The 23,711-nt window shown below is 37.5% G+C and overlaps 1 protein-coding gene across 6 annotated transcripts in view; it reads right to left on the reverse strand.

The window, feature by feature from the left end:
• RYR2 (ryanodine receptor 2) overlaps nucleotides 1-23,711 on the reverse strand; it is a 787,631-nt gene that overhangs the window by 443,355 nt on the left and 320,565 nt on the right. For all 6 annotated transcript variants that reach the window (XM_030812625.1, XM_030812626.1, XM_030812624.1 and 3 more), the window contains 4 exons: nucleotides 21,322-21,400; nucleotides 18,686-18,798; nucleotides 8,874-8,973; nucleotides 8,071-8,167 (listed from right to left, as the gene is read on the reverse strand). In XM_030812625.1, coding sequence (XP_030668485.1) covers nucleotides 8,071-8,167; nucleotides 8,874-8,973; nucleotides 18,686-18,798; nucleotides 21,322-21,400 — 389 coding nt within the window. The remainder of the gene's footprint in view (nucleotides 1-8,070; nucleotides 8,168-8,873; nucleotides 8,974-18,685; nucleotides 18,799-21,321; nucleotides 21,401-23,711) is intronic.

The raw sequence follows: 23,711 nt of genomic DNA on the forward strand, positions 1-23,711 counted from the left end.
TAGCCAAGCACATTGGAGTCATTCATAGTCCTCAAAATAGTTTTCTACTCACTCGGGTTATTATGCTGATTTATTAAGATGGCTTTCTTTCCCCGCCCCTAATTGCTGGCAGATAACAATCCTTCAGGAATTGTCAAAATTATATAAATGGGGGACCTCACAACCAAGGGTGATTCTCTATACATGCATCCTTAACCAAACTTACATTAAAGTGCAGAGTTATTTCTTCTCTGTTTCTTTCTTCTACAAATACAAAACAATAGCATTTGTATGCAGATTCCCATATATACCTCACAATGCAAAAGGTGTGCAAGAAATGAATGGCACAGCCCTGGCTGAAAACTGAATGGAAGAGATGAATATGCAGACCAACACGGGTGATCAGTGGCCCTATGGGTTGGGGGAAGTGAAGGTGTGGGGAAGTTAAAGATAGTCCTGGCAGGGCGCGGTGGCTCACGCCTGTAATCCCAGCATTTTGGGACGCCGAGGCGGGAGGATCACGAGGTCAGGAGATCGAGACCATCCTGGCTAACACGGTGAAACCCCGTCTCTACTAAAAATACAAAAAATTAGCCGGGCGTGGTGGGCTGAGGCAAGAGAATGGCGTGAATCCGGGAGGCGGAGCTTGCAGTGAGCAGAGATTGCGCCACTGCACTCCGGCCTGGGGAACAAAGCAAGACTCCATCTCAAACAAACAAACAAACAAAGACAGTCCTACAAGCGGACGTGTCCTCAGTCCAGTTAAGTTTGGTTGTGTTCATGTATGACTAGACCCTTGTATTTAAAATGCACGTAGGAATCGTCTGAAAAATAGTTACAGTCACCCACAATTACTCACCTGCAATTCTCATTTAGGGTTGATATCGAATAGCAGGTTCAAAGTAATTAGTGAAAAGCAAAGCTTTTTCATTAAGTTGTTATAGGCCGACAAAAATATCCTTCAAAATAAAAGGTCAACAAAGACTTGGCTGATCATTCTCACATGGTTGAATGGTAAAATATGTTTTCTAGTATCTAAGTTTTACAAAAATTATAAATGGCTTCTCCTAGATTAACATTCACTTCATCTTCAATATAGTATTATTGAGATCTTAAAAGACGGTGATACGGTTTGGATTTGTGTCCCCACCCAAATCGCACATTGAATTATAATCCCCAATGTTGGAGGAGGGGACTGATAGAAGGTGACTGGATCGTGCGGGCAGATTTTCCCCCTTGCTATCCTTGTGATAGTGAGTTCTCACAAGATCTGGTTGTTAAAACTGTGTAGCACTTCCCCTTCGCTCTCTTCCTCCTACTTCAGCCATGTAAAACATGCCTCCTTCCCATTCGCCTTCTGCCATGATTGTAAGTTTCCTGAGGCCTCCCCAGCCTATAGAACCTGCAGAAGTGTGAGCCAGTTAAAACCGTTGTCTTTATAAATTACCCAGTTTCAGGTATTTCTTTATAGCAGTGTGAGAACAGACTAATACAGATGGTGAGTTCCAGAAAGATAGTGGCAGGGCCTCAGACATGTTTTCATACCCAGCACATAACAAAAATGTCTGGGCTATACAAGTCCCTCAATAAATATTAAAGGAATTGAGTTGAGGTGATTGAAAAGCAGATCCAGTCTTAAAAGGTTATTTCAGAGTGAAATTATAAGTGTTTCAGTTGACACATTTTCATAAGAGAATTTCTGCTGCTGGTACCTTTGGGAGCATGTGGCTGAGCAGCTGAGCCACAGGCAGGTGCTAAAGCAGCTGTCAGGAGTCTCTTCCTAGTAACAAATCAAGAAGTACTTGCCTAACCAGCATCTCAAGAAGCATTACTTATTTATTCAGGGGCTGAGTTTGCCACAATAGCTCTATTCAAGTTGCTGCACAAGGGAAAGTAGGTATGTTTTGAGATGACACCTCTGCATAAAATGTAAATGAATCAGCACGGATTTGAAACAACAATAACTTACACTTTGAATCACCATTGAAAGAATCATGTAGGTAGGACTAGAGCAGAAAAACAACAAAATACATGTTGTTACCTTTACTTTGCATCCTTTGCAGAACACAATACAACCATAAAGGCATCTGGAGATTTAAAAAAGAAGATGCTTCTCTTTCTTTTTTTATTCTGAAAGATATTGCTTACATATAGATTAAGTTAATAAACTCAATGTAGACAAGTCATGTTCTTAAATTTTAATTGAGAAAATCATTGAGAGATTTCTTTTTGTATAATGTTGATTTAAATCTATTGTCTGTTTTTCTATTCATATACTCTAAATGTATCAAAGGTCTCATTGTTTTTTGTTTTTGCCAAGATCCGACAGCTCAAATTCCTATGAATATTTTTAATCTTCTGTGTTGAAAGCCCACATTTTTGAAACAGTCATTGTACCCAGCCCATGCCTTGAGAGTGCGGCTCTAGACCAAGTCAGCCTTCCAGAACATGACAAACTACAGCAGCCACTGTGCTCTCTGCAATCAGCAAGGAGTTTAAGTTTGGGGTAAAAAGTGAATCTCTCCCAAAGGAGAAGAGGCAAAGAGCAGAAAGGAGCTCTCCTTTATGTACTGACTGTTCCATCAAGACTGTTTAGCTAACTCATCTAACTCTCAGTTCCAGGCTGAAAAGATACATGCAGGACCTGAAGATAGAGAAAAAGAAGAAAAGCTCTCATAGGTTAAACTTTATCCTTGACCATTTTGGAGAACAACAGAATAGCTTTAAGAGCTTCCTCCTAGGTGGTGGCCAAAGGCATACAAATATCCTCACAAGGATATTAGTCATCCAGTTGTGTACACAGATATAAACGATGCATCTCTTTCTAAGCCAGATGGAGAGATTTAATTCATTATATCTAATCCATCTCATGCCTTATCAATTATTTACAACTAAAGCTCATTAAATCATCATAATATTAAAAGGGGGCATGGAGGTAAAAATCTTGTCATGCATGCACATGGCATAGCTTTTTCCTGCTGAGTCACATTTTGGAAAGCAAATGTAGCATTTATTTCCAGATACTGTCAGAAACTGACTTAATTGGCCTGCATTTGAAAGTAACAAGACACAGCAAGCATATGCCAAGAGCAATGCCAGATAAGGTGGAAGAAGAACAACCTTTCTCTCCTTCTTTCCCCACCTCTCCCTCTTACCACCCCACAAAACATACCACACACATGAACACTCTCCATCCCCTACCATGCATTATTTTTCTTCTTAGCTCTTATCATCACCTGATGCATTTTATCTCTGTATATGTGGGTAAGTGTATGCATTTATAAATAAGCATATTTATTGCCATATATGCCCACTAGAATGTAAACTTCTTGAGAAAATAAACTTTGTAACTTTTTGTATGCTACTATAGCCCCAGCACCCAGAAAATTATAGTCATTCTACACATTCTTATTGAATCAATAAAACTAGTTTGGACATTGCAAACCTGTTTTTAACATAAATAATGCTTTTCAAACAATGTTTCCTTAATAGATTTCCAAACTAAAGGCCCCAAATAATCTTCCCCAATGCATCCATTTTAAAATGTATTAATATAGAAGTATGCAGAGTTTATTCACATAGTGCATATCGAATCCATAAAGTCTGTGTGCACATAAAGGAAATGCCTTTGTTGATATTTTATTACATTCACATAAAATTTTGGATGGAAATAATGAGATGCAATCTAGAAACAAAATCTAGAACAGAAAATACTCTCCACATAAAATATGTCAGGCTTGAAATAAAATTTGGTAATCAAATTTCAAGCCTCCAGAATGAAAGCCTATTTAAGTTTTTATTTTTAATTTTTGTGGGTATGTAGTAGGTATATATATTTATGGGGTACATGAGATGCCTTGATTCAGGCATACTATGCATAATAATCACTTCAGGGTAAATGGGGGATCCATCACTTCAAGCGTTAATCCTTCGTGTTACAAACAATCCAATTATGCTCTTTTAGTTAATTTTTAATGTACAATAAATTTATTGTTGGCTGTAGTTACCCTGTTGTGCAAAAGCCTATTTTTAAAGCAATAATTAAAACATGATTGACAAGGGATGCTGACACATCGCTTCCCAACTACCAGACTTGCTTCTCTTTAACTCATTCTATCTCACTAATTGAAGAGTTTAATAAGAAGTAAAAAGTTACGACACTACAGTTAATATTCATGAGCTCTGTCCCTTGTACCTGACTGCTCACAACTACTATAGTTATATTTTTACTATTTTTTTGTTGTTTAGACAAATTGTCTACTAGTTATTTTAGAGCGATTTGTCTTTCTGAAAAAAATCTCAAGTAACTTAAAGCAATAGTGACGTTGTATCTCATGAACACGTCAGAATTCAATCCATAAAAGCAAAATGGGCAGGAAGCATGAGAAAAAGATAAACATTTAGCTTAACTGTGATAGGCCTCATCTTCAATTCAGTACTTCTTAATTGAATACTCTATATGCTCTTCATTCTAAGAGCTTTATTAACATTCTTTAGGAGAATGAATAGGTAACCACATACACATACATATCTAAATGTGAAGAGGAAGGTAAAGGTAACTCTACTGATATCCAGAATCATAAAACCCATTATTGAGCTGGATTTTCAATAGCTACAATTAGAGTTATGTATATTAAATAACTGTCAATAGAACAAAGCAGGAACAGGTGGACAAATCCATGTAGAAACACAGCATTTATGACCAGACTATTCCTAAATCACTCAGAAGTAAACATCTCTTCTGGCCATCCCCTTAATAGTTTCCACCATGTCTCCTAACAAAGTAAATTAGACTTTAGTTATTTAATGTTAACAACAGCATACAATTAATGAGTATATCCAGATCATAATTACAGAAAAGAATTATAAGGTAAACATTTTTTTTTACATATTTCCCAGGACCTTCTCAAGCCTTCGTGTCACTGTGCAAAAATAAAATTATTTTTATTTCTTTGTTTAATGAATGAAAAAAATATATTTTTAGATCATCCTTATGCATGTCTTCCCCCAGTGCACACTGATATCAAATAAAGAAAGGCTGCTTCCGGGTTGAGCTATCCTTTGCCTCCCCCAAGTTCCTTACGATGGCCTAGGGAAATAACAGAGGGAGGTTGAAAATTTTCTAAACAATGGTATTAACAAGATTTAGAAATAATGAAGTGCTGTGTAACTGTGAAATTCAAGGAAATATTTTTATCATTCTATTCAAATAATTGCTCAATCCTAGTATAACCAACACAAATAGTTTTTTCTTAAGCAACATCCCTTCAGCTCCATGCTGCCTATTGCTGACTCATTTTCTCCCTCGAGTCATAATCTGACATCCATTTTAATCTAATTTCACCCATGTAAATATGCTATAAAAAGGGACACAAACAAATGTGTTCTTACCACCATCACTACATACCAAGAGTCCTGATAGGCTGGTCTAATTACATACTGAGATTAAATCGACACTGAAATTATCAACATGAAATCAAGAGTATTTGGAAAGGAGGGGCAGGCTTCAACATATATGCAAAAGGAGAGTGGGTCCAGAACATGATTAAAGTATCTTTGAAATGTCCCCTGGATTTCTCTGCAATCGTAACTAGCCATCGAAAGGATCCTCTTGGATCTAGTCTGGCCTCTCTTTCTACAAAGTCTATGCTCTACCATTCTGTCATCCATACACCCAGAGTCCCTCAAACTTTTCAATCATATCTGGCTAAATGCTGCCTCTTCAGACTAAATAATAGCGACAGACTAAATAATAATAACAACAACAATAAACGTGTTGATTTCTCAATATGCATCAAGTATTTTACGTGTATTTTCTTATTTAGTCTTTTCAATAGCCCCATAAAGTAGGAGATAATATTTAAGCTGCATTTTACAAAGAGGGGAAACCAATGTTTAAAGAAACTATGTCACCTACATGAGTCACACAACTGGTAAGTGGCAGAGCAGAACCCCAATCCCAGATCTGTCTGGTTCTAGGGTCCATTACCTTAACCACGAAGCTCTACAGTGTCTGTACATACAGCCGAAAGAGCTCTAAGAAACACTTAGTCTGTCTTCCATTTAACATATCAGGGACTGAGGATCCAAAGACTCTGGCATGGCCTCTTATAAGCCCTAACTCCAAATAAATGCATCATAGCATTTAACATATCCACAGCCCAATCCTTTGGCTTCAATGACTAACTTCCCCGGTTCCCTACTAAACGATCACTCTGACTCTCTTGCTGACTCTTATTTCTCTGCCCACATCCTAAACATCAGCATTCTGTAGGAACCCATCCTCAGCCTCCCACCTGGTTAGGCTATTCCAGGGCTTTACAGCCTTCATAAGGCCATGCCCAATCGATATACACATCTAATCCCAGCTCCTCCCTCTCCATCTGATGAACATATGATAGAACCCATTCCTTTAAATATCCCCCTTACGCTTAGAATTTGCACCCATCCCAAGCTTTGTTAAATTAAAGACTCAGACATCCCAATTTCCTGCTTGATGTCTCATAGACTGTACTCATCTGTAACCAAGGTTTAACTCCATCTTTTGTAGCAAACATGTACCATCTCCTGCAATCTTTAGCTCCAGCTGTCTTCCCCTGAGGCAGAAAAAAAGATGGCGCTGGATTTGATACCTTCTCTCCCAGCCTGTATCTAGTTCTCCCTTAAACCCATCACTTTTATCTAAACGTCTATGATGCAAGTAAACCTCTCCATTCTGATGGCATTCTCTGGGCTAAGTTCTTGGATTTTGTCACACGAATTACAGCATTTCATTTCCGTGACTCAGATTCTCCCACCTCCAATCTAAGTTCTCCTTGCCTAACAGAGTTATTATTTTAAAAGAGAACTAACTATTCCACTCTGATCCCCACATCCTTTCCTAACAACCTCAGAATAAAAGCCAGCCCACGGGAATGGCACTGAGGATCCTTCTCTTGTCTACTTTCCACCTTTTCCTCCATTTTCCCCCTAATCACTCTGGAATAATTGCTATTCCCAGAATATACTTGACATCTCTCTAGTTCTTAAGTTTATACTTCTGTTTGAAACTAATTCCTTAATTCAAGTGTCTTAAAATATCCATTATCTTTTATACAAACCCTACTGACACCACTGACATCTTCTTCCTAAACCTACTGAAAGAGGCAGTTGTAGCTTACGGAGTGTTTCCAGGGGATGTATGTCACTCTCGACCATTATCTAGGTCTGCCTGGGAACAGAGGTTAAGACCCAGTACCCAGGTCTCAGAGGGACTTTTCCTGAGATTATGCAGCTGGTTAAATGACTCTCAATTTTCTAAATGGTCCCTATATATTTTTATTAAATTATAAAAATAAATAATTATTAATAGTTACCTAAGTGTCCACGTTAATATGAAAAATGTCCACTAAAAGATTTCAAGATATGTAACAAACCATCCACACAATGCCTTCTCTCACTGCAATCTCTTATTTACATATTCATCCTACTACATTCATTGATTAATTTGTAAGGTAGAGCAGTAGCAAACTATTCTAAATAGTTTTATGGGTTTGTAATATTTGTGCACTTTTCTCAGTAGATTCACACTATTTTAATCTTGTCCCAGTGCCAAATAAATTAACATGAGAGAGGCATTATATCAGATTAAATATGAGAGAAAGTGATCAATTCTATCATCTGTATCAATAAATGAGAGGTCATAGCAAAGGGTCCTAAAATTGTACGCAATTGGAGAACTCTGACTTCAAAACTGAGTTTGAGATTAAACATTCTAAAAAGAAAATTAATCAAAACTAATGAGCATTTAATGAAGTTCTAAGTAGTTTAATGCAATGTGGTCACTCTTCCCACTTCGTTTATTTTGTTCAGTGTTTCTTAATATGTTTTAATTATACAAAAATTTTCAGTTCTTCTATTGGTAGGTAATAGAAATATAACATGAGAAAAAGCTAAGAGGGGGCAACAAATGGATCACTTCAGTGAACCCATGAATGTCAGGAGCCCATCTTGTATGATGCTACTGGCCTGAACGAACAGATCCCCAGTTTTTAAAACATTACACCAAGGCAAAAGAGTGCAAGTCTCAATGCAATGAGCTCAGGTACCAACCTTCGCTGCTCTTCACCATGTTCTCCTGAGGGGACAGTGAGACACTCGTCCATGTGTCCATGCAGCAACCTGAGGACATCACCACCAATGAGATACCCTGTAAGGATTAAAAATCATTCAGATCTGGACTCTCAGTGTCAGATGCTGATAGCTAGACAGATCATCTGGTCCAATCTTCTACTTTCATAAAGAAACTGAAGTCTAGTGAGTCTTAAGGACCTGGCCAAGGTCACAGAGATAGACAGTGCCGGCTGTTCCCTCTGAGTCCCGGGTGCCCGAGTCCCACAGTTAGGGATATTCCCACTAAAAGCATGACCTCAAACACATAAAATCCTCTGTTAAACATACAAACACATTTAGAATCAGATGTGAACCTATATAAGTTGGAATAACCAGAACATATACAGATGTTTCCCTAGGAAACCCTGCTTCTTTGTAAAATTCGTGTTCCAGCTATAAGGCATGACCTCAGAAAACAAGAAATCTTGACATTAGTCCAACTAGGCAATACCCCGAGGTCAAAAAATTGAAGAAAACAATCCATAGGAAGCTATCACATAAAGCACACACAAATAAACTAACGCTGACAGTAGCATAAAAATAAGGGAAGATTAATCTTCACCCAAGCTTCACTTTTAAAATAGCAATTTAAACAAGATCCTCAAATGTCAGGTATCTGCATTACAGAATATTTAGACACAGACCAAAAGCTCGAATTAACAATCAGCTCATTATCACAATTCCAAAGATGACTGTCAACTTTGCATCAAGGACAGGCCCTCTAATTGAAGTGGAGTTTTTACCTTGGGCTGCCTCACTTCCCGAGCTGATTGGGGCCACGCTCCAGAGAGTCTGCTGGAAAGCGGCATCCACGTGTAAGCTTCCATTGCCGTAAGACAAGTGCTGTAGCAAGAGGCAAAAGGAGGCATCACTTCAGGCTCTGGTAAGCTGTAACATGTACGCGCTTCTAGCAATGCAAACTTAATGTTGCTGATTTGGTTATGTTCACAGAGAACATCTGTTTCAACCTGTCATTCAAGAGTCAAAAAACTGGTCAGAAGGAAAAAAGTTCCTCTCTGAATTTAGGGATTTTTAAACTTCATGCTAACAGTTACTGACTTAAGTCAATAATCAAAATATGCATAAATGAATACACTAAATAAGTTTATTTGTAACAAGGTACTATTTTTGTTTTAAGGATGATTGATGAACAAAATGAGTGCTTAAAATTATAATTAGGTTTCCTATATATCACACTGACAGCTTTTTGATGATGAAATAAGTGAAATCTATTGGACCAAGTTTACGGAGTCTTCATTTGATGAAGTCCTTAGGCATCTTACGGGGTCTTTTATGGAGTCCTTTAGGAACTGTTATCTGCAATTTGACGCAAAAGCCATTAGATGGCGATATTTCCTAACAGCTATCTAAAACCAAGCTACATTTCTTCCAAAATTCAGATATTAGCAAATTTCAGATTTTCCTTCTTAAAGATAGAAACATATTAAAATAAAACATACTTAATATCTTTCAGAACCATAAGACTCAATTATCAAATGTTAACTAAGAAAAACAAAATTATGAGTACAGCCATATGCCTTGCTTATTTTACTAATCATTACTTGGCTGCCTCTAGAATTTCAAACATACATACAGCAGCCACCTGTTTTCGTGGAGCCTTCTCAGTAAACATCGCCAACATCCCTGCAATGTTTCTGCAATGCTTTGCCAATGCGGATGACAGCCTAAGGTTTCACAGACTTTAATCAGGCCAGAAATTTCCCAGAAATCTTGACCATCTTAGTTAGATGAAGATCAGTCAGAGCCTGTAGTCACCTTAGGTGTACTCCACAGGCCTTTTAAACATCCTAAGGGTCTCTTTAACATAAAGATACTATTTTCAAGTCACCATCGAGAAGAGGTCGTTCACTCTCTTTCTCTTAAAAATAAAACCAAAGAAACTTTTAACACTGTGATATGTACATACTGTTTATCAGTCGTTTTTCCCATTAGTAAGATTGAAAGTTTACCAGTTGATACATAAGGTTTAGCAATAATTTGTTCTTATTCCTCTCCTCAACTAGCTGCCTGCTTTTGTACAATTTCTTCTTCATTTCAATCTGCCATTCTTACATTCTTAGCTGTAATCCCAGCTAAGATTCCTTTATTGACTCAATTTCTTCTCTAGTATGTTAAAACTGTTTGTTTACAAATAAATCATAACCCATCTGCTTTAACAAACAAGCAGAATATATTTCCCTTCAAAGCAATTATCACACAATGAAATTCTTGGGCTTATTTTCTTTTCCCTTTTAGAAGCTACCTGACACAGGTTCACAGCTGTGTTCCTAGCATCTGGCAATGTTATCCAGTAAACATGTATGTGGAGAAGCTAACAAAAATCATAAAATCAAAGTATCATAAACATAAAAATACACATTTTAAGCTATTCCATAAATACTCGTATTTCAATAACTTAGTGTAAAAAAAAGCACGTGCACAGGCATACACACATGCAAATCCATGTGAATGACACCGATTTTAACCAAACTCTGAAAATAATTCAAAATACCCATGCTCATATCTGTGACCAAGTGAAAGCTCATGTAATATTATGATAAACAGATTACCATCATTTGTTAATTCATCATGGGTTCACTGAATGTACTATGTATATTAATAGTACACATTCTCCACCCCAAGGGTGCTTGTAATCTCATAGAGTAAAATACATACACAAAATGCTGTACCTCAGTATATAGACATATCACATGTGATATTTTCATACATGCATACAGTGTGCAGTGATCGAATCAGGGTAAATGAGATATCTATCACCTCAAACATTACACACAACACTTTTTACATACTGAGGTACAGCATTTCGTGTATTTTGTGTATGTATATGTATATGTAAAATATATACATATTTATGGACTACATGTGATATTTTGTACCAATAAAATAAATTATGTACCAATTAAATTAAAAAATAAATAGGGCCGGGCGCGGTGGCTTATGCCTGTAATCACAGCACTTTGGGAGACCGAGGCAGGCGGATCACAAGGTCAGGACATCGAGACCACCCCGGCTAACATGGTGAAACCCCGTCTCTACTAAAAATACAAAAAATCAGCTGGGCGTGGTGGCAGGTGCCTGTAATCCCAGTTACTCGGGAGACTGAGGCAGGAGAATGGTATGAACTCAGGAGGCAGAGTTTGCAGTGAGCCAAGATCGCGCCACCGCACTGCAGCCTGGGCGACAGAGTGAGACTCCTTCTCAAAAAAAATAAAATAATAAATAAACAAATAAACAAATAAAAGGACATGGAAGGTGGGGAAAAGCCTTTAAAAATGTTGTGTAAATCATAATCAACGTGCTACGGGAATTGTAAGAAGAGAACACTCCAGACAACAAAATGAGAGCGGAGTTTCTCATCGGTTGGGGGCTTTGAGGGAGCCAGTAGGATCACTTGGCCTGTGTCTCACATTTATATATGTGGAGATGCTGTCCCCAAACAAGTGTCTACATACATTGGATTTGAGTACGTGGAATAATAATGTGAATGTGCTATGTGCAAATATTTACAACATACCAAAAATTTTTGTAAACCATTTGGGGATTTTTATTTTTAACATACCAGAAACCTTGCTATCAGAAGTGGGCTGGGCCCCCTGGTCCTCTAAGAAGTTCTGAGAAGGGGAATGTGTGATAAGGGGAATGTGTTGAAGACAAGAGTGTGAGCACAAAAGTGGAGATACGGGGACATACATTACAGCCGAGAGCTTCGTCTTTGGGGCTGACAGCACATGCTAAGAGGTGGAATGACTGATAGTCCACAGACAAAGGCTGGCGCCAGACCAACGACCTTGATTTTAGGTAATAAGGAGTTTACAGCAGTGACAAAATAGGGTGAGGGAGTTTAAAAAGCAATTTCCAAATCACATCTATGCCTAAAGATAAATAATAAATATGAGAGAACCATAAGCCTATGAAAATTTCAGTCTGTGGGAAAAGGTCCCAAATATGTCCTTAAGATCATATTACAGTCATATAAAGTTCTCTAAATAAGGTCTACTCTTCTAAAGAAAATATTCTAATTTGAATGCTTCCAATTTTGCTGCTTAAACAGCAAAGGGAAGTCTGGGTAAAAACTACATCATGTCAGGCTTGTGGTATGCAATATTCAGAAAGCAACAACAGTTTCAATTACTGAAACTGAGATGAATTATCCTTAAAGCAAAAACAGACATTGGCAGAGGATGGAAGCCAAGTCGGCCTTAGGCTGAAATATGTAACCACTGTAGGACTTACACAAAAATATGGTAGCATCAATCCACCAACAGCAGTACAAGGGCTTTGGGCACCAATCTCTGGGCACCCGGGTATCACTTTGATCCTAGGATTAGTGATTTTCAAGCTCTAATAGGCACAAGAATCTTCAGAGAATATTGTATTTAAACATGTAGATTGCAGGGCTGGGTGCGGTGGCTCACACCTGTAATCCCAGCACTCCGGGAGGCCGAGGCAGGTGGATCACAAGGTTAGGAGATCGAGACCATCCTGGCTAACACGGTGAAACCCCATCTCTACTAAAAATACAAAAAATTAGCCGGGCGTGGTGGCAGGTGCCTGTAGTCCCAGCTACTTGGGAGGCTGAGGCAGGAGAATGGCATGAACCTGGGAGGTGGAGCTTGCAGTGAGCCAAGATTGTGCCACTGCACTCCAGCCTGGGCGACAGAGCGAGACTCCGTCTCAAAAAAAAAAAAAAAAAAAAAAAAAGAGAAGAAAAGAAAATGTAAAAAAAGGTAGATTGGAATGCAGAGTAGTCGGAGGGGTTGTCAATCAAGACTGCTGATCCAAGAGGAACAAGACATTACATGATAGAAACGCGACATCTCAGAAATGGAAGGGACATGATAAATCACCTTCCAGGAGTTCTTCTGCTGGAGTACACAGACTATACTTCAATACCTTTAGTTTCCTTTGTGATCCTACGTATTTATTTTATGCATTTTACCATTTTTATGATGAAGTCAATAAGTTTTATCAGTCTGCAATGGAAGTCCATGGTACAAAAACTTCCTACCAAGAATCTCTCAACTGAACCCTTATCTGATGCAGTTATTCACTCATTTATTCATCTTTTATTAAACTTTCAGGTACTTCGGCCCTGGTGATGCAACATTCTGAGTAAATTGTCATTTAGGGACAGGAAATCATACTACTCCTCAGGCATCAGTTTTTTCTTCTGAAAAAAAAAATAAATGAGGGGCAGAGAAATAGATGTTCTTTCCAAATGTAATATTTTATGGTTCCATTACCTGAGCCACAGAGGAAAGAAAGGCTCAGGGCAAATTAATAAAAAATGAATTGATTCATATAATAAATCATTCGAAAATATTTATGATCACCCTTTTATCATTATTTTCACACAACTTGAGGCAATTCGGCAATTTATTATGCAATCAATAATTATCTATATTTTTTATTAGACATTTAAAACCATTATTCTCAGCAAACTATCGCAACGACAGAAAACCAAACACCAAATGTTCTCACTCATAGGTGGGAATTGAACAGTGAGAACACTTGGACACAGGAAGGGGAGCATCACACACCGGGGCCTGTTGTGGGGTGGAGGGAGGGGGGAGGGATAGCATTAGGAGATATACCTAATGTAAATGACAACTTAATGGGTGCAGCACAGCAACATGGCACATGTATACATATGTAACAATCCTGCACGTTGTGCACATGTACCTTAGAACTTAAAGTATAATAAAAAAATAAAGATAAAAATAAAAAAAGAAATTTAGAGGTGGGTAAGAAAGAAGTAAATTTTCTGAACCGTAGAATAGCTTTCTCTTAAGCATTTTCCATCACCCTTTAGATTAAGCATTCTGCTTTTCCTAATATATTTTCAATCAGTTGTTTGTTTGGCAATGTTTTCACAGATCCGAAAAACTTGGCCTGTTTCATTAAGTAACCTGATCAGTAGAAAATCAGTTGGAAATCTACATTTCCAATGCAAACAATCCAGTCCACAGATTGAAAACATTTGTGCTTACTGGAGTGATTTTTTACACCTAACGCACAGAAAAAAAATTGTTTTGTAAGCTTCATTTTGTTTAGTTTGAAATAAATTCAGTCAGTAATGTCTACTTGGCCATGTTTTCTCTATTTTAAATTGTATATTTCTCTTAAGGTGCTTTGCTAAGGCCTTCTTTAAAAGAAAATAAGATTTTCAATGAGCAGAAAAATTCTTTCCTTTTGGATATTTTTGAAAAGAAGATTAACATATCCTTTTACCTCAGAATATAAAATAGCAAAAATGAGAAACGACATTATCTGGGTGAGGTGTTTACAACCATTTTTAGAGGTTAAGACCCTTTATACCTCAGAATTGAGCCCCAATGTTCAATATATAAAGCAGACAACAGTGGAGCAATCCCAGGTACCATCCACAGCATCCTCTTCTGTCCACAAGGCATCTTCTCAGAGGACAGGGTGAAAACCAACCCTCTCAACCAGCTTTCATCAATTTAGCATCGTAATAGTTGTATTAGTGTACCACATGCACTATTAGTTTAATCTTAGCTTAATCATCGCCATTAGTGAAAGAAAAATCGCTCATCGGTCAATAGACACCGATGACTAAGGAGCTGTAAAATCAATGACTGGAAATGTTTATTTTTACAAGTTAGTTTTAACTAATTTGTTATCAGACACATTTTTAAACTTACTTATTTTTAACAACATCAGCATCTCCTCAGATGAACCTTGCTTTCACATGATAGATCTTTATTTAATATCACCTATAATGTTCCTTTCACTGTTTCTTTCCCAACTATCTCTTCTTCTAGTTAAATATCTGCTGTTTCTTTAAGCATTTTTTTTTCTTTTTTTTTGAGACACAGTCTCTTTCTGTCACCTAGGCTGGAGTGCAGTGGCATGAGATACAATATCGGCTCATTGCAACCTCCGCCTCCCCAGTTCAAGCGATTCTCCTGCCTCAGCCTCCTGAGTAGCTGGGATTACAGGCATGCACCACCAAGCCCAGCTCATTTTTTTTTTGTTTTTTTTTGAGACAGAGTTTCACTCTTGTCGCCCAGGCTGGAATGCAATGGTGTGATCTCAGCCCACTGCAACCTCTGCCTCCTGGGTTGAAGCAATTCTCCTGTCTCAGCCTCCCAAGTAGCTGGGATTACTGGCACCTGCCACCACGCATGGCTAAGTTTTGTATTTTTAGTAGAGATGGGGCTTCACCATGTTGGCCAGGCTGGTCCTGAACTCCTGACCTCAGGTAATCCACCCGCCTCGGCATCCCAGAGTGTTGGGATTACAGGCATGAGCCACCGTGCCTGGCCTAATTTTTGTATTTTTTTAGTAGAGACAGGGTCTTGCTTTTTGGCTATGCTGGTCTTAAACTCCTGGCCTAAAGTGATCCACCCGCCTTGGCCTCCCAAAGTGCTGGGATTACAGGCATAAGCTACCATGCCCGACTTCTTTAACCATTCTTAACAGGCACAAATCTCCCAAGTAAATAGTGACAGTAACTTACTAAATAGTTTTCATATGCCATTCACAGAACTACGAGCCTTGTTGGATTCCAGCATTTAATCCCATAACACCCCTATGAGTTAAGTTCTTTATTATTCCCCAGACTCCAGATGAAGGAACTGAGGGTTTCTAAAGGTTACATGATTAGCTCAGGTTCATACTCACCAGACTTCCTATTTATAATATATATATATATATTTGTGTATTCTACAAGGCACACACAGCCCATCTTTAGTTATTCAGGGTTTATTCTATAGATTATTTCAACTCCCTCTGCCTATCCCAAAGTCCTTTCATGAACTCACTTCTTGATCTTTCAATTTCTCTAGATCCTTTTCACTGAGTCCTCTAAATAAGTCTTTGAACCCACACCATAGTACTTCATATACCCGCTACTATCCACCATGGTGAGAATGTAAGATAATAATTCACCATCTCTATACCCATAGGAATGTCCTTCAGCATCTCAAAGCTATACTGTAATGCGTATTTACTGTCTTACAGTATCCTCATACAGCTCTGTATGTGTTTGATTTGTTTTCTCCACTAATTACTTGAGGATAGAAAGCATGAGTGATGTGTCCTTGGCCTTTCCTGCTGTTTCTGCTATATGCTAGGTCCATAGAGATGAACAATAAAAGTAATGACTTCATTACCAAATGAAAGTGAAATTTTAACAGCCTGGTTGGCTGCTGTCTTATAGCTCCATATAAAAGATTACCAGGAAAGAGAATATAAATAATTGGCTACGTTACACAGGCTGGGCAAGGTGTGGCTCATGCCTGTAGTCCCAGACACTTGGGAGGCTAACTGGGGAGGATAGGAGGTTGAGGCTTCAGTGAGCTATGATCGCCACAGTACTCCGGCCTGGGCTACAGGGCAAGACCCTGTCTCAAAAAATAAAATAAAGTAAAATAAAATAAAATAAAATAAAATAAAATAAAATAAAATAAAATAAAATAAAACGTAGTTTGGAAATCACTTGTAAATTTTAATTAATCATGAGGTTTATTTCCTTCTATAGGAGGTCAACCTCACATATCATCATTATTATTGCTTTCACTTGTATAGTGCTTTTTAATTCTGCCCATATTTAAATCCATTATCTCACTGCTTCCTCACAATAACCTTGGCACTATGTATGATTATTAGCATTAACCTCATTTTTTACAGATGAGAAAGCCAGAGTTCAGAGAATTAGATGACTTTCTCAGGTAGTTAGTTGTAGAATAGATGCGAGAAGTCCTGGCCCTGTGAGGTCTGAATTTTCCATTTTTCAGTGCATCATGATGCCATCCTGTCAAATAAACTCTGATACATAGCGGAAGTACAAACTGTACAACAACGACAACAAGAAAAAATTCATAGTTATGTCGAAATCAAAATAAAGTATGTGTATAATTTATATATTAAAAGTGTGCATGAATTATTTCTACTGCTATTGGTTTCCAGGTACAACTACAATTCAAAATGCATATTCGATCAAAATACATCATCTTAACATACATAGCACATGCATATAGCAAGGGCTTAATAAATGCTTATTTTACAATCTGCACACCTGTACTGTTCTAGAAATTCACGTGGTGACTATTTCTACCTACATTGGTTAAGGGACAAAAGTAGAGAAATGCTCCAGGACTCCCTATAGCTATGCAACATCAGACACTCCATTTAATTTAATAGTTTCTGTCAGTTACACGAGACACTGTTACACCATTTCCTTGTCTTCACCATTACCTCTTCTGCAAGGCAAGTGAAACAAAACAAAACCAATCTTCCTAGAAATGTTTCAAATCTGGAATTAAATGTATTGGTAAACCAAAACTGACTTACAACACCCCCAAACTTACCCTATTTCATGTTTATAGAACAAAGGGGGTATCGACTACTTACTTAATCCTAAACCAGTAAGACATGAACTACATTTTGATTTATGGTAGTGGTTAAATACTTTCTATAACCCAGTATCTGCTAAATTGCCACATGCCCTATTTCAGATTTTTGTTTCAATCATCACACACTGTGATGCCTGGGATTTTTCATGCGAATATTCATATAAAGTTTACAATGCCCCATTTTATATTTATTTAGTCACTTTTCAACCTTAAAATGAATATTTTGCTCTAGCATCCTTCACATCTTCATTTAAACTTACTTCATTTCAATTTACTCTAAACTTCTGTATTGGACTATTCTCTGGCAAAACTACAACTTACTAAATAAATTAAATTAAATACATACTGACCTTACCACAAAAGTTCAAAATGCATTTGATATGGTTCGGCTGTGTCCCCACCCGAATCTCATCTTGAATTCCCACATGTTGTGGGAGGGACCCAGTGGGAGGTCATTAAACAATGGGGGCAAGTCTTTCCCATGTTCTCACGATAGTGAATACGTCTCATGAGATCTAATGGTTTTAAAAAGAGGAGTTCCCCTGAACAAGCTCTCGTCTCTTGTCTGCTGCCACGTGAGACGTGTCTTTCACCTTCCGCCATGACTGTAAGTCCAATAAACCTCTTTCTTTTGTAAATCGCCCAGTCTTGGGTATGTCTTTATCATCATCGTGAAAACAGACCAATACAGCATTTAATGATTAAACACAAACTTCTTTCTTCCTTCTCCCATTTCCAGCCCCTACTCTTTGAAACAACGCAGTGTCAATGATAGACTTCAAACTCTTTCTTATTTTGTCTATTTCTCCTTTCTTAACATGTCATGTGTTCTTCACTTTATAATTTGCTTTCATAAATATCAGAATAGGTAAGCACAACCTCATTAATATAGCCTTTTCATCAGGTGCAAAATAAAGACCATAGAATCCAGGTCATGAGGGAAGCCTGCCTGAACGAACCTGATAAGCTATATTTCCACTCACGTCACATTATTCTTCCATTTAGGAAGTTATTTATAATTACTCTAATAGAGATAGAGGAATGGTTATAAGCAATTTTCGTAGACAATTTACAATACAAACCTTAAAGAGATTATTTTATTGACTTGTCATTTAGTATATCACCAGATTCATGATCCTACTTTCCACACTTACCAAGTACCTTTCAGAGGACACGCTAACTAAGATGAGGTCATCTCCAACTCGTACTTTTTCTCCTTCTGATCGCTGCTTAGAGGCAGGGTGTATGGTCCACCAACAAGCCTCACCTGCAGAGATATGGATACGTGAAACACAAAAAAGTTCCTCTTAAAATCTATTTTCTTTGCCAATGATTCCAAACACACAACTTTCAGAAATCTGGAATTAATGCAAATTAATCTCTTACACCATGAAAAGAGAAAGAATTAAGCCTTAGCTTAAGATAAAATAAGATTCTTCTCGTAGAAACTGGGTGTGACACTTAGGGAAGGTTGATGTCTTTTTCTTCCACTAAGAATTGCTTTACAGGGATATTTATTTATACTCATCTAAGACTAAATTCACCACTCACACCGATCTGATTTCATCTTTACACACTCACATGTCATTATACTGTTCAATTGCTTTCTATAAAATCATCTCGTTTTTTGTCAATTTTCATTAGGACTTGGGGTTTTGTGATGTGACAATTGTAACAATTTTTTGAAAATGTTCTCAGTAGTTATTTTTGGATGCTGACTCAAAGAAGGATGCAAGGTATTATCATCTAAAGATTGTGCTATCCTGTCCCCTTTTTACTTTATTATTTTAAAATGTGATGCTTTCTATTAAACTAAAGGTAACATATAAGAGAATCCTTTTATAGAAGAATGAATTATAAAAGATCTTGGTTTACATCAACCAAACAATTTCTTCTAGGACAAGTCAAGCATAAGCCTCATGAGCCACATGTCTCTTCTTCACTCTTTCTTCCCAATACCTAACATGGAAGCTTCAGCATGCTATTCTTCATTCTGTTCATAATACCCTTGAAAACCTAAATGCAACTTCTATCCCAAAATCAGAGGAGTGTTTTCATGATATCTGTCATCATTTACCATTCTTTCCCTTCACTCAACTTTATGGTTTTTCCATAACTCTTTTTTTTTCTTGACTAATTCCTCAATGCCAGAATGTAACTTCCTAACAGTGGGACTTGGTATGTTTTGTTTACTGAGGTTTCTCCAGCTCCTGCTAGCCTATTAGAAGCACTCACTACAAATTTATTTTCATGAGTGAATTAATGAATTACCAAATAATATTTTGTAAGTATTCTTATAGTCAATATGTAATCTGTGTTTTTTCTTACATAAACCATATTCTAACTTGCTTTTCTTATACAAACCATAATCTAACCTGAATGTCACCTGGCAGAATTCTTTATCTTAATTCATCCAATTCACATTTTTACAGTTGCAGGTAGCTTTTCATTTCATTCAAACATTTATAGTGTACCCACTATAGGCTAATCATTGCTTTAGCGGCTGGGATACATCAATAAAGAAGGAAGAAAAAATTATCTGCCTTGAGAGTTTAATTCTGATGAAGGCAGGCAGACAACAAATAATAAATACAATAAATAATTGAGGAATGCAGAAGAAGTAGGGAACTATGGGAAAAAACAGAGTAGCATAAGGAAATCAGGACGCAGGGAGAAAACACTTACTTGTTTTGACTATTACATAATCTTCTCAAGGTAGGAAAACAAGTTCTAGACTGTGTCTGTGTCTTTTACTTCTTTTGTAGAGAGAACTGACAACTTTCTCATTTAACTGTGTGCTGAAATACATTAACTAGAATAAGAAAACTAAAAAACTAACAGAAATACAGAGGAATGATAGAGCCTGTACAAAACAAAGTCAGAATAATATATTTATTTATCTTTCTGGTGCCAGGGGTTCTTGGAATTTCTTTTACAAGACGATGTGTTGGTCTATTAAAAAGTTTATGAGGCTGGTAAACATAGCTTTGTTTTTACCTTTTTGTTGTTTGTAAAAAATTTAGTGAATATCGGTAAATATTTTAAAGAGGGGGAGTGGAGTGAGAGGATAGCTTGATCTCACTCTTGAAAGGAACAACTTACTAAAAGTTGAACTATTTCCTTCCATTCTTTTTTCTACTTGGGCTTTAATTACAAAGTGACGCAGGCTCATTGTAAAAGACAAAACAGTCCAATTTTATAGGGGTAAAGTCACTGCAAAGTCTTCAGAGTATTGAGGAGAACATCAAGTTTGTGTTCTCCTATTTTGATTCTCAAAAAAAATAAACGTGTTAATATATACATTTTTGTTTCACAAATCTGAAAATGCACATCTGCTTGGACAGGTATGTAGAAGAATGCTCTGTGGGCAGAGAAATGAAGGAGACTTTCATTTTTGACCTTTTTATTTGAATGTTGGCATCAAGTATGTTATATTTTCAGACTTAAAAACATTTTTGAGAGAGACATGTAGAATTACTTCACAAACTAATTCGTGCATATTAATATGGTTAACACCCAGTAAATCATGTAGTAAATATTAATTTTCTATCCAAACCTACAAGAAGAATAAGGTTTGAAGCCTAGTTTGAACATCCAACTAATGATGTGGGAATAACCAAGAGGAATGATGTACATTTCCCCCTTCTAGGAAAAACATTCATTCGAACATTTTTTTCCTGACTCCATCCATAAGAACATTCATCCCATGTATCGTATTTCCCAGCTTCTTCCAATCCAATCCCTGCAGGGTTCTCTCTGAACCCGGCTTCCTGCAGCACAAGATGCTCACCTGTGGTGTCCTCTTGCAAGCCAACATCAAAAGCCAGCTTATCAGTTGAAGACCGGGAGGTGGACAGGCAGCACAGATACTACAAAATACAAAATAGTAGTTGCAAGTAGAGGTTTTGTTTGTCGCTTTTGAGACAAGGTTGCTCTGTTGCTCAGGCTGGAAGCGCAGTGGCGTGATCACAGCTCACTGCAGCCTCAACCTCCTGGGCTCAAGCAATCATCCCACCTCATCTTTCTGAGTAGCTGGGACTACAGGCACATGCCACCATGCCCGGCTAGTTATTTTCTTTTTTGTAGAGATACGGTTTCACCATGTTGCCCAGGCTGGTCTCGAACTCCTAGACTCAAGTGATCCTCCTACCTCAGGCCCCCAAGTAGCTGGGACCACAGGTGTGCACCACTAAATCTGGTTAATTTTTTTTTTCATAGAGATGAGATCTCCCTATGTTGCCCAAGGTGATCTCAAACTCCTAAACTCAAGCAATCTCCCACCTCCACCTCCCAAAGTGCCGGGAATATAGGCATGAGCCACAGTGACCAGCCATCCTTAAGGTTTACAGTCGTACCAGCAGAGTCTTATTCTGACCTGTAATTTGGCATCCATCTATCCCTACTGTTCTTAGTGTTTTCCTGAAAATCTGGATGCTTCTGCACAAAGCCCAGATTTTCACATGTCTGTGAGGCAGAACAGCACGCATTAGGGGCAATACCCTAAAGGAATTGTAGTCTTTTTTTCCCGTATAAAAGACAAAGGAAATGTTCTCTGTCAATACAGGAAGACAAGTAACTGGGGATGTATTTGTACATCTCTCACTTCATGTGATATTCATGATCATCTGCAAAAGTACAATGTAGTCTGACAGTTAGAAATCTTTCTCCCAAACAAATTTGAAGACTATTCTCTTTTGTCTTCTAGTTTTGTTTCCATTTAAAAATGTTTAACTCTTTGAAATCCACCTAGAATTTATTCTGGTGCACAGCATGTCACTGCACTAAAATGAGGTTTATCGTGTGTCTACATACGTGTGCATTTCCACAGGAGTAATCACTCTTGCAACACCATCATCTACTTATTCCTCCCACCCTTACTTGTTCCTAACTGTATATTCTTGGACATAAAGTTTAGGATCATTTTTCAAGCCCACTGCTCCCCAACCCGATGCCACAAAGTGTTGTAAGAACAGAGATACAAAGATGAGTGTGGTAGGATCTGAAAGTACACTACCATCACCAAGCAAGCGTGCTGCCAGCAAGCCCCCTTTAGAATCACCGGGAAAATAATGCAAAGGCCAGAAATGTCTTATTATGGTATAGGGCCCATCCAGCTAAGTGTGTGTCTGTGAGTGTGAGAAGGCAGATGAACCAATCAGTGGCAGATATGCTGGTATGTTAGGTGGAATCCAGTGCCATGGGGATGTGAAATCAAATTGACCTGCAGATTCTGATTCTGACTCTTGACTACAAAGCAATGGCTCCCAAGGTTATAGTCAAGAGGCTCCCAGGGTCCCTAAACTTGTTTTTAGCCACGGCAGAAGTGTCAGTCTGACCTCAAGACAGGTAGCCCACGATAATCCCCTATGTTTATAGACTTTAAATATAAATCGTGCTTAACATCTGCCTTTATTTTTTAAAAATGTAACAACTTTGCAATAATCAGACTTCCCAGACAAAAACAAAGTGATTCCTATTAAAGTCTTTGGTAATTTTTTCAATAACAGTACAGTATTAGGCACTGTAACTATTAACATATGCTTTCTCCTTAATGTTTCTAGTAACTCTGAGGTAGATACTATGATCATTCCACTAAGTGTTAATTAAAAAGAGCAAGAACTTGGTCTTATTCACTACTATATCCAGGACCTAAAACAGTACCTAGCACATAGTAGATGCCAAATAATATTTATTTAATGAATGTATAAAAATTTCAGGTGTAATTACAGGCTCGATTATGCAAAATATCCCAGGCTGTCCAGCATGTGGCAAACTGAGACTGAATCCAAATCTAACAACCAAGTTGAGGCTCTTAACCCAACTGTTATGTATAGAGAGTAGTTGTCTTAAAAGAAACCCTCACATTTATTACTTCATGTAGTTCACGTGTTTTGATTGCTGTAGAATGTGGAATTGTTTCCATAAAATTTTAATATGTGATTGCTTTATACAAATTGGTTTTACATATTTTTCTGACATCCAACCACTTTATGAAACTGTTTTATGTTGTTTTATATCTTGACATGTCAGCCAAAATTTCCACAATGTTAGTTAGCAATGGTAGATAAAACATATTCTTATTTTTATTTTAGTTAATTTGATTTTAAAAATGGCTTCAGCATTTCACAATTACAATATTCACTATTGATTTGACACTGATAATCTTTATCACTGAGGAAA

The sequence above is a fragment of the Nomascus leucogenys genome, chromosome 5 (assembly GCF_006542625.1).
Source record: "Nomascus leucogenys isolate Asia chromosome 5, Asia_NLE_v1, whole genome shotgun sequence".
In the NCBI taxonomy this organism is placed as follows: Eukaryota; Metazoa; Chordata; class Mammalia; order Primates; family Hylobatidae; genus Nomascus; species Nomascus leucogenys.